We start from the raw sequence: 12870 nt of genomic DNA on the forward strand, positions 1-12870 counted from the left end.
AAATTTCCAGAGACTTCATGTCACTGTCAAACACTGGCCTTTGGGATGGTAAATTTCTATTTGTATTTCAGACTGTGCAAACATGTATTGCCCTATTCTCAGTACTTGGGGCACTGCAGGGGTATTTGACTGTGTAGCCTAGATCTGAACTGCATCTGAAAAGATGTACTTGGTTTTAAATGTATCAGTTGTACACTTGTGGGTATTTATACGTGACTATTACACACTGGGGTTTCATAGAAAGTGTTGTGAAATTGTGAGGGAGTGGTTATCAAAAACGTATAAACTATATGTCAGAAAAAAATAGAGCGAGAGATGTTAAGTATGCAATCACAAGAAATTGTTTTATTTCATTAAATGTATCACATTACATCGTTAACTAACGCTTGGAAATCTTTTGCAGGTGTCTGGGTTCTTTTCTGAACTCCATGTGGGCCCTCGCAGGGTTGCCTTGGTTCAGACTGTGAACCCGTCATCTGATAGTCCATGCTATCGTAACAGCCAAGACGTGAGCCCCTATTGGTCATCCTCACTTCCGTTACTCTTTTGGCACCACCGCGCCACCTTGCGTCACTATCCAGCGCTTTCGGGATCGGACGCGCATTCGTTCGTTTTTAATTCATTCATTCCACAGCAGAGGAGCAGGCGGCCCCGATCGGTCTGCAGTTTCCAGCTGTCCCGTATTGTTTAACGGAACTAGTAGATATGGTAAGGACCGCCATGTTCACTTGTAATACATGTTTTTGCGTTGGATTTTCTCATTGATGAGAGCATTAGAATCCGGGTGGATGCTGAGTGATGAAGATATCTTTTACTAGAACTTTAGTGAAATCACATCCGAACCTAAAAACACTCTACTTTTATTTCTCTACGTTCATTATGCATTTATGCATTTGCATTTAACTTTTGCAACTAAATAGGACTGAACTTTATTCAAATGATGAATAAAGTTAAACTCTAAGTTCAGGCTGTAAAAAAGGTTTGTCAGGTAAACCTACAAATGTACAAATTGATTGGTTTTATATCAGAAATAACCCCTTAGTACTCTTCTCAATGCTCATACTATGGCATTTCAGTTTAATTCTATTCTATTCATTGTAACCACTTACTATACCGAGGAAGCCATGCTACAAAGGTTTGATGTCAGGGTAACCTGGGACCAGTCCAAATGACATGAAAAACTCCACATGCTATCCATATATTACTGTGACAGCTGCTGATAACTCTAATTAACTGTATGTGAAGTGCTTCTTGAGCATTCACAGGGGCATAAAAGTAATATATTTAAAATACTTACAGAGAGTGTCTCTTCATAAATATACTGTGTATAAACACAATATTTTCATTAAGTATTTTCATAGTATTTTCATAACCACGTAATAATATAAAAGAGTATAGTTATAAAACACATTTTACATAGCATCCATATTGCATACAACATGGTGCAGGTCTGCTTGAAATTTCCACAGTATCAATGCATTAAAAAAATACTTGCTGTTAGCTATATGAAGGATATGAACTATCATTGCATCATGTTGCAAACAGAACATTTTTAATATATATCTTTAAAGGTAGCTTAATAAACTTTCACAAGTCAAACAAAATTTGTGTTTTGGCTGGGCAACTCTGGCCCTCAAGATCCACTTTCCTGCAAAGTTTAGCTCCAACTCTTATCAAACTCACTTTCCTGCAGCTTTCTAGTAATCCTGAAGATGTAGTAATCCTTGATTAGCTTGTTCAGGTGTGTTTTATTTAGTTGTGGAGCTAAGCTCTGCAGGAAAGTGGATCTCGAGGGCCAGAGTTGCCCACCTCTGAGTTAGATGATAGAAAATATCATTAGCTCAGTATAAAGATAATTACGCCTATGGAAAGTCCCAGTGAAAAGTACATGCTTTTGAGTGTGTGGAAGAAGAGTTGGCTTGTTTTGGAACATACTAACACATCATAAAATGTGCAGTCATCATAAACCGGCCTATCGATCATCTTGTCACAGTTCACCCTCATAGGGGTGAGTGGGGCACAACCAAACGTCAGGGTTGCCAGGACTGTGCAGCTGTGCCCTATGGCCAGTCAAAAGTAGCCCAAAAAATAGCCTAATGTGATTTTCTCCATTGGGCGGCAGAATTCTCCACTGAATTTGTATGTCTGGGGGTGTTTTGGGGATGTTGGAGAGCCGAAATCGTACATAAAGCGTACATACGCTGAAAAAATTATACCAATGGCAACAACTTAAAAGTAGCACAATTCCGCGGGAAAACTGCAGACTTGGCAACACTGCCTAACATGGGGCTAGTTGTAACACAAATGGTTTAAAATTTCCACACATGCTAGCATGACAAAACTTGTATTTATTAGTTGCCATATCAACACTAACACAATATATATACAAAAAAATGCACCAAAATTAAAAAAAAACTTTTAGAAGATATTGCCAAATATTTAACCATAGCAAAAGTAAATTTCTTACTGAAGTAAATTTTTCATTTCAGTTTATAGTGTTTATTTAAAACAAGACAAATCTGCTATTATTTTATTTCCCAATCTGTTATTTAGCAGTTTAGATATTTCTTTAATGCTTACTAACCAGACACTAGCCAGGTTTAATCCACAGTATGCTGTTCTAAGACATTAGTGATATAATTCATATTAATTACTTTTATGAATTTTCTTGAGAAACCATGAGAAACAGGTGAGTCAATGTTCAATGTTTAGAAATTATTATTTCAAGAAATTTGAAGCATTCTGGCTTGTTTATTTGTGTCCTGTTCAGTTAGAGCTGTGTGTGGAGGGAGGGGAGGGTGTATTGTGCTCGTTTGTGTTTTTCAGAATGTCTGAATGTGTTCTTGCTCACATTGTTTTGAACTGTTTTAACTGTTCATTGTTAAACTCTAATATTATGTTATTTTTAAATATTAAAAAACAACAACAGTATTTTATTCACTAAATATTTTAGTTGTATATTAATAAACTTGTATATTTTTCGATTAGGTCAGTTAGTATTTTAAGCTGTCATATCGTCATGTTACAATGGGTCCCACGTGTCTCATTTCTAGTCCTTTCTTTCGGGGAAAATAAGGAAAAAATTATACACTGTAATAATGAAACAAGACCACATAATTGTACTAGACGTGTGAAATTAATGTGGAAAAAAATAAAAATACTCTGAACCCCAAGTGGATTTACACAAACTGAGAAAGTCAAAAAGTGTTAGGTTGTGCCTTGCTCTCCCCACTCCATATTTTATTTCCTTTAAATTATTCAACAGTCCTTGCTACCATATTGGAGAAAAAATAAGTACATTGATCTGCCAGGGTCATTTGGTCATGTTTTTGCATAGTGATGCATTTAAAGGATTAGTTCACTTTCAAATAAAAATTTCTTGATAATTTACTCACCCCCATGTCATCCAAGATGTCCATGTTCTTCTTTCTTCAGTTGAAAAGAAATTAAGGTTTTTGATGAAAACATTCCAGGATTATTCTCCTTATAGTGGACTTCAATTGTCTCCAAGTGGTTGAAGGTCAAAATTACAGTTTCAGTGCAGCTTCAAAGGGCTTTAAACGATACCAGAAGAGGAATAAGGGTCCTATCCAGCGAAACGATTGGTCATTTTCTAAAAAAAAACAAGAAAAATGTATATGCTTTATAAACACAAATGATCGCCTCGCAAGGGTGTATTTTTCTTACGGAAAAACGGAACTGGCACCGCGTTCGTTCCGTAAGTTGAATAGGGAAGGTGCAGGACATACAGCGTAAGCTTTTTGAAGAATACGGAAGGCGGTCTGGCTGAAGCACTTGCAAGGCGATCATTTGTGTTTATAAAGCATATACATTTTTATTATTTTTTTAGAAAATGACTGATCGTTTCACTAGATAAGACCCTTATTCCTTGTCTGGTATTGTTTAAAGCCCTTTGGAGCAGCACTAAAACTAATTTTGACTTTCAACCATTTGGGGCCAGTTGATGTCCACTATAAGGAGAATAATCCTGGAATGTTTTCATCAAAAACCTTAATTTCTTTTCGACTGAAGAAAGAAGGACATGGACATCTTTGATGACATGGGGGTGAGTAAATTATCAGGACATTTTTATTTGAAAATGGACTAATCCTTTAATACTTAATTAATATTTAAAAAAAACAAACATGTTTTGCTATTGTGCTATTCGTATCTTTATAAAAGTTCATAATGTTGTTGCAGATGAAATACAACACAAGTAAGATTAAACACATATTTTGGATCAGTTTAAATATTGATCACTAATCACTCATAACCCTTTATGTTCCTGGTCACTAATGAGCTCATCTGTGTTTTTGTCTGACCTTACAAAAAGAACAAAGTATTATTATTATTATTTTGCAGCACTCAAGCATTAAACTTACGTGACGTTTAAAGGTGAAGTATGTAATATTTTTAAGTTAAAATACTATCTCTTAACCCAGTTTATTGTTCTTTGACTACTATTGGTATGCCATTCACAGGCTTGGGAGGGTTACTTTAAAAATGTATTCTGTTACAGTTACAAATTACTTCATAAAAAAAGTATTCAGTAACGTAATCCAAGTACCACAATATGAAAGTAATGTAATCTGATTACTTTTGGATTACAGATCATAACCAAACTGAACAAGCTCGGATCAAACATTTCTGTTTATGTTTGTTCTGCTTTACTTTTAATGTTTAGCATTTTGGTTACTTTTAAAACCTATTAAAACTAATTATGTCTCATTTCCACAACTTGGGAATACACAGCCCTGAATATATATATGTAAAGGGCTATTCAGACATCTAGTGGCTACAGTATGGTATTACAGATTATTTTTTAGTCCTTTGATAAAGAAAGTGTTTTCGTAGCTGGAAGGCAGAGTTTGCACTGTACAACCATGTTGTTTGCATTTTCCTCTTTGAAAACAAAATAGCAGCGAAATTTCCATGAATTGAAAGCGTTTTTCCCCGCGGGCAGCATCGTTTAAACTAGCAGCAGTGATTCAATCTGCGTCTGAGGAGATCGTAGACGGGTGTTATTTGCGCATGCACTAGCGGGTGGCTCACGTGAGTCATCACTGGCAACAGAACCAGGAAATACTGTATAATCAAGCAGCGCTTAATATGTGTTATTATGGCAAAATAATGATTTATTTAGTTTTAAATGAAACAGTTGTAATCCTGATAGTATCCCTCCTTTTTTCAAAATGTAACTGTAATCTGATTACTACGTTTTTTTGACGTAACTGTAACGAATTACAGTTACTGGATTTTTGTATCCTGATTACGTAACGCCGTTACATGTATTCCGTTACTCCCCAACCCTGGCCATTCATGGATTTATCTCCCTCAAAATTAACTATAGACTGTTAATAGACTGTAATAAAAGATGGACGACATGTCTCCACTTCCTTACACTAGAGAAACGAAGCCAAAATATCCCAGAAATGGTTGTTGCCGATTACATCGTTTAGAGCCCAAGTCTGCGCAGTAGTGATCGTGAGGTGGAGCTGCGGTATCAAGGTCCCGCCCATACTTCCGCTCCTGCAGACTCAATCACAATTACAGCTGTCAATCATGACAATACAACCCCATTTTTATAGCATCAACTAAAACCAAACTTACTGGAAAAACTAAAACTTGAACATACGTCTGCTTGATAAGAACTACCTAAAATGACAGAAACCATCTTTGGAAAATTATTTGAAGTGTAAATGGATTTTTTAGTTTGGCTCATTTGATTACATGGAGAGGGCAGGACTTATGACCAATTAAACTGCAGATAGCCACCAGGGGGCGATTGAAATTGAGCCCCCCAGACACCATCAAAATGTGGTCCACTCATATCCGTCAGTCTCTTTCCAGGTCAACCTAAAGTGAGAGTTTGGGGCATGGCTAGCAGGTGGAGCCAGAGGGCTGATGACTGATGACCATGACTGATGTGTTACATGGGAAAAAACATTCAGCTTCAGTTATAAAAGTCAAAATTCACTGCATTTGGACCTTCAAAGTAGGGGTGGGCGATATGACCAAAATCTTATTTTACGGTATGAGAAATTTTTTTTCATGATAACGATATATATCAATATAGCTATTTTTATTTTTTTTTATTTTTGTTATTAAAAATAAGATCAAAGAAGCAAATTGCAAACAGTAGAACAAATACAATAGAGCAAAGATACAAATGAAATAAACTTTATGTTTTTCAGTTACAGTAGGTTTATTTAACGTAGTAAGAAATACTACAGTAATGAATAATCAAGTTTATAACTAAAACACTACATAGTCTTCAATATGAACTGATTCTTATTAAAAATACAAAGGTGATTCAGTCAAGGGCATGCTGCTGTCCCTTTAAGACTGAATGTACGGATCCAATTTACTGACATGCATCTGGTTTTCACCCTGACCCAATAGATAACCAACTATGTTTATGTGAATACTCCACATGAAGGGCATTTTGACATTATTGTGCATCTATCTGACATTTCAAGCACAATAAGACACGGAAGAGAACTGAATTTGCGATCCCATGCTGTCTGAGAGAGGCAGTTTTCTGTGCACGCACTTCAGGTGTATGTCAGTCAGTGCAAGCACCAACCACATTGAGTTATTTTTCACAGCTTATTGTGCTCAACATCAAGCACATCTCACTCTTTATTTTCTCATTCATGTATGTTTCTTTATCACTCTTACGTGTATATAACTTTTAGTACTGTGCTACACGGATACATTTACATATGGCAAAATAAATGATAGGCCAATAGTAAAATCTCTAACGATTGATACTTTATAACGTGGTCACGATATATACCATCATACCACCCAGCCCTACTTTAATGTTTAAACAGGTCATGAATATGTCAAAGCGAAGAGATACAATGCACTACAATGGACGCTTCAGTATCATACAGCATCATCATGCACAAGTTCAGAAAGACAAATGTATCAGTTTATAATGTTTACTCAGCCTCAAACAGTTGTGGTGTGTCATTTTAAAAAAACAGACAAACAAACAAAAAAAACACCCAATGCAGATACGTTGGATGGGTTTCGCATTTGCAGAGTGTTCACCTAATCAATTGCTTACTCATGACATATAGCAGCACAGCTAAAAGTATTCCTAATATGTTGGACTTTTATTGAGAGTAGCCTACTTTTACCTGTTGATGCCTTCACAATCACGCATAAGAACTGTGTTTGTGATGTTTAAATTGGGCAACAATGCGCAAATGGGGCGTTTGCAAAATAATATCATTTATGAGTAGATTTTTTTCTTGTAATTCAGCTAGGCTCTGCTAGTGTTGCTGAAACTACATACTTCACATTTTTCTTAAAAAAGTGACATTTATGGTAAAAAAAAAAAAAAAAAAAAAATACAGATTAGAAATTTACAGTAAACATATATTTCATTAACAGACATTAATGTAGCAATAATAATAATAATAATAATAATAATAATAATAATCTGTTTTGTACCTTTATAATGTAGCTGTCACATCTGTTTTTGGTTTGATTTTATGTTCATGTTTTCTTGTCTTTTATTTTGAAATTTGTCATGTTTCCTGGTTCCATGTCATGTGATTCCCTTGCCCCTCATGTGATCCTATCTCGTGGTTCCTTAGTTCATGTATCATCTTCCCATTGGTTCATTGTCATGTTATCTTATTATCAGTCTTTTCATTAGGCTTGTTTGACTTGAAACAGCACTGCACAGACTGATTGGTGTATGACATCAAAATACTGCAAGAGTGATTAGAGAGCTGACGGCTCCATATGCTTTTTAATCACTCTCACGGTACTTCGATATTACACACTGATTGGTCTGTGCAGCGCTGCTTCAAGTCGAACAAATCGAAGCCTATTGGTTCTTGTTTGATTAGTTTCACTTTGTCATTGGTTATCATAGTCATGTGTTTCCAGTGTTGTGGGGAAGCTGCTCTGAAATAGGGATGGACGATTAATTGAAAAGTAATCGAAACCAAAATTCAGAACCTCTAACCAACGTAATTTTCTCATGTCGGTTATTTCGTTTTTTTAATCCTGTTAATACTTTCCCCTTAAAAACACACTACCGCAAATGTAGTCACATGACTCAACACACACAGACAGTCAACACACACAGACAGCACGTGAGCCTAGAAGTGAGATCACTTTCGCTTGCGTCATCACGAAAGTTTGTCAATTGTATGTGTTTAAAGGCTTGACAGTTTGAACATTCAAGTGATTTTACACAATTCAAGAACAACAATATGGAAAACACCTCACTTCAGTGCTCAATAGCTGTTTTCTGACACAGAGAGCCGAGTTGCGGCGTGTCTTGGACAACGCGTGAGCCCTGAAGCCAGATCACTTTCACTTGCGTCTTCACTAAACTTTGTCAATTGTATGTGTTTTAAGGCTTGCCAGTTTGGACCAACGGATGTGTATCATTATATTGAGCTACTGCACTGATGCATTGTGGCACATGCACACTCATACAGACAGTAGCTGCACATCACATGAAGATCACACACAGAGAGTAGTGCAGAAACCTCAACGCTGTCCTGTGATTTATCACTAAAGTAGCTTAGAAACTCAAAAGTTATAACATATATTTTTCTACTTTTGAAGTAACTACTTACAACCCACAGCTTCACAATTAATAGAGAGACAGTATGACTAATTCCACACACGCAATTTCTCTTTCATTAATTTCATATCGTCCTGCCCTGACTGTCAAAGTGCAACATTTCTATAAATGTAACATCAATGCAAGAACAAAATTTATGCAAATTAAATTGGATACACAGGAATACTCTAACATACAGTGAAGGTGCTCGAAGCATTTACTGTGAACGGAGCCACTCTGAGCTGCTTGCATACAGTGCACATCTTTCTGAAAACCCACCACGACTGATGTAATTAGATCACAGCTTTTGCCGTGTAATAAGCACACTATTCTATATTGCAATTTTGTTTTCTGTTCGATTGACAGATGCTTTGTTAGTGATCTTTTAGGATTATTACAAAACTGTGGTGGGACAGAGGCGGGTCATTATTGTAATTAAATCAGAAATAAACATTTGATATAGAGTGCAACAAAGCAGCATAATTAATTATTCACCTGTATGTGCTTAAAGTCTTCGATGCAGACAGTGTTTTAATCTTTGGTTTGCAAAAATTGCATACAAAAGTGTAACCTTTAGTAGTCAATTGATGTGAAATATCAATCTACTCCTGTATGTCTATGTCCTTTACATAATCATCAGATGATCTCTGTGAAATGTCAAACTGCAAGATGCATGATATAACAATTGATGGTGGTAAAGCACAATTTTAGTTTGTGACTGTCACGAACTGCACAGGGACACGAAGGCTGAGGATCTAAATGCAGGATTTATTAAGATAATCGTAGTCGTACAGGCAAAGGTCAAACACCAGCAATAACAATGTCCAAGGTAGAGATGAATTGTAAATGGGGGCAGGCAAAGGGGTCAGGGCAGGCAGCAGACAAGGCAGAGTAATCCAGTAAACAGGCAGAGAATCAACAGGGCAGGCAGCAAACAAACACGATGATGAAAAGCAGTCCAAGGTAATACACAAGAATACGGGAAACAAGGAAACAGGAAAACACGCTCAGAATTGCAGCTGTAACACTAGACAAAACTTTGCAGGGAACGAGTGAAACACAGGGACTACTTATACACAGGCACAAACAAGCTTAACAAAATAACGAGTTAACAAGGGGGCATGGTCCAATGAGTGTCCATGGTAACAAACAAGGGGAGCAGCAGGGGAACATGAGGTGCACAAACAGAGGAGATACAGGGAACACAGACAAGGATCATGACATAGCCCCCCTCCTAAGGAGCGGCTTCCAGATGCTCCTAACAAATCAAAGAGGCAGGGCAGAAGAGAACAAGGGGGTGGAGTGGAGGGCCAGGTCCATGGAGTAGAAGAGGGCCTGCCAACAGAAGCTTAGCAGGGTGCCAGGGCGGAGCAAGCGGCCAGGGTGGCGCAGGCTGGGTAGGTGGACAGGGTGGCGCAGACTGGCGGGTCAGGTGCCTCGGAGAGCCACGGCGGGTCAGGTGCCTCGGAGAGCCACGGCGGGTCAGGTGCCTCGGAGAGATTCTCGGAAATTTCTTTGGGAGGGTCCGCACTTCTTTGGGCTGGAGCAGATTCTGGAGCAGTCTCATGGGCTGGAGCGGTCTCTGGGGCAGATTCATGGACTGGAGTGGGCTCTGGAGCGGATTCAGGGACTGGAACCGATGTGTGCGCAGCCCACACACACCAGATGGCTGTGGCCATAATGGCCAGCGCTGCAATCTCTGGGTGCTCAGGCATGGTAGCCATCTCGTCGGAAGGCTCAGGGGGAGCGGCCATCTTGTCCGTAGACACTGGTGGAGCGGCCATCTTGTCCATAGACACTGGCGGAGTGGCCATCTTGTCCGTAGGCACTGGCGGAGCGGGCATCTTGTCCGTAGGCACTGGCGGAGCGGCCATCTTGTCCGTAGGCACTGGCGGAGCGGCCATCTTGTCCGTAGGCACTGGCGGAGCGGCCATCTTGTCCGTAGGCACTGGCGGAGCGGCCATCTTGTCCGTAGGCACTGGCGGAGCGGTCATCTTGTCCATAGGCACTGGCGGACCTGAGTGCAAAGTGGCCGGCGGAGGCTTCGGAATGCCAGCTGGAATGCCATTCAATAAGCATTACCTCATTCAATGGCGCAAGGTGGCAGTAAGTTATAAAGTCCTCCACATATTCCTCCATGGGGCGGCCGTTTTGGTGTATATGACAAAGAATGCTCACCGGGTCTCGACAACCTCCTGCTAGATCCATGGTGGCGAAGTTTTCTGTCACGAATTGCACAGGGACATGAAGGCTGAGGATCTAAATGCAGGATTTATTAAGATAATTGTAGTTGTACAGGCAAAGGTCAAACACCAGCAATAACAATGTCCAAGGTAAAGATGAATCGTAAACGGGGGCAGGCAAAGGGGTCAGGGCAGGCAGCAGACAAGGCAAAGTAATCCAGTAAACAGGCAGAGAATCAACAGGGCAGGCAGCAAACAAACACGATGATGAAAAGCAGTCCAAGGTAATACACAAGAATACGGGAAACAAGGAAACAGGAAAACACACTCAGAATTGCAGCTGTAACACTAGACAAAACTTTGCAGGGAACGAGTGAAACACAGGGAGTACTTATACACAGGCACAAACAAGATAACGAGTTAACAAGGGGGCGTGGTCCAATGAGTGTCCATGGTAACAAACAAGGGGAGCAGCAGGGGAACATGAGGTGCACACACAGAGGAGGTACAGGAACAAAGACAAGGATCATGACAGTGACCTAATCAAAAGATGCTGCGCTGTTTCAATGCATTGCAGGTTTGTCAAATCACAAAACGGAATTTTCTAAGGAGAATTATATTTTTTTAACCATCTGGGACTTTTTGGGGGCCTTAACATGCTCAAAAACTCTTGAAAATTGGCACACACATTGGAAACTGCGGCCATTAGGACGCCGCAGAAGCTGGGACCCGGCCGTGGCAGGGGGGCTCGATATCTTGTACGGTTTGGCCGTGGCGAGGCAACGAATTTATGGTGAGATAAGGGAAACAGGAAATGTGTTATAACCTCTGCATACATTGATTGATTTCTATGAAACTTCAGTTGTGTGTTCGTTGTAGGAGGCCGATCACATGGATGTGACTATTGTGAGTCAAAGCTATAGCGCCACCAACTGGCAACAGGAATGCTTTGAGATCACCCTCTAATTTTTACACGATTTGCTTCAAACTTCATTAGAATAATGTCAAGACATGGCGAATGTAGAGCTGTAAAAAGATTTTTGATATTTTTTAAACACCGTTTCCATAGTAACAGCTCAAACTTCAATATTTGTTTTGGATGGTTTTGAGACACTTAGCATGCTTCAAATTGCATGAAACTCGACACACATGTTAGGATTGTCATCCAGTAGACATGGGCAAAGCCTCAGAAACGGGCAGGGAGGAGGGCCTCTATAGCGCCACCTTTTGACAAAAGTGGGGGGTTAGTTTAACCTACAGTCACCATACTCGGTACACATATCGTTCTCATTAAGCTGGACAACTTTCTAATTTACAGTCATTAGCTCTGACCAACACCCTCTCTCTCCCTCTCTCTGTGGGTGTTACAGAAAGTCATGTGCTGTGTTTGCAAACATCATGTATGATGTTGAATGATTATGATGTTGAATTAATTATTTATTGATATAATTCAAATGTATTAAAAAATTTGGTGTAATCAAATGACTTTGACATAGTCCTTTTATGTTTACCTGTTTTAAATGCCTATTGCCCACCATGCACAGTTGTCCTGAAGCCACCGGATTGGCGGTGCCACTGGACTTGGGCCCGTCATCGCTGTTTGCAGCTATTTCTTCTTCTTCTCCAAAATGAATCGCATTTTTGAGGGCCTAAACATGCTTGAAAACTCATGAAACTTTGCACACGCATCAGAAGTGGTGAAAATTGAGTGAGATATTTTGAATTTTGAATGTTTTTGCCATTTCCAGACGTTGTACTTTAACGAACTCCTCCTAGAGATTTTGTCAGATCAATGTCATATTTGGTCAGTCTAATCTTAAGGCCTTTGTGACATTAAATTGTGAAGATCTTGAGTTTTTCGCTGAAGGGCGTGTCCGTGGTGGTCTGACAAAGTTCGATGTTTCGCCAAAAAACGTCTCAGGTTACGTATGTAACCATAGTTCCCTGAGAAAGGGAACGAGATGCTGCGTCTGATAGGATCGCTTTGGGAACATCCACAGCGTGATTGCATCTGATGCACATCTGTCAACTAGTCCAAATGGGAGATTGAACGTCACGGGCGGGTGACGTCACGACCAGGAAAGGATAAAT

General features: G+C 39.4%; 1 protein-coding gene across 1 annotated transcript in view; it reads left to right on the forward strand.

The window, feature by feature from the left end:
• The first annotated feature begins 553 nt into the window (after positions 1-553).
• Positions 554-12870, forward strand: part of elovl2 (ELOVL fatty acid elongase 2) — a 59275-nt gene continuing 46958 nt past the window's right edge. Inside the window, exon 1 of the mRNA XM_051881869.1 lies at positions 554-708. Coding sequence (XP_051737829.1) covers positions 706-708 — 3 coding nt within the window. The 5' untranslated portion in view covers positions 554-705. The remainder of the gene's footprint in view (positions 709-12870) is intronic.

This window comes from Ctenopharyngodon idella, chromosome 23 (genome assembly GCF_019924925.1).
Source record: "Ctenopharyngodon idella isolate HZGC_01 chromosome 23, HZGC01, whole genome shotgun sequence".
Classification (NCBI taxonomy): Eukaryota; Metazoa; Chordata; class Actinopteri; order Cypriniformes; family Xenocyprididae; genus Ctenopharyngodon; species Ctenopharyngodon idella.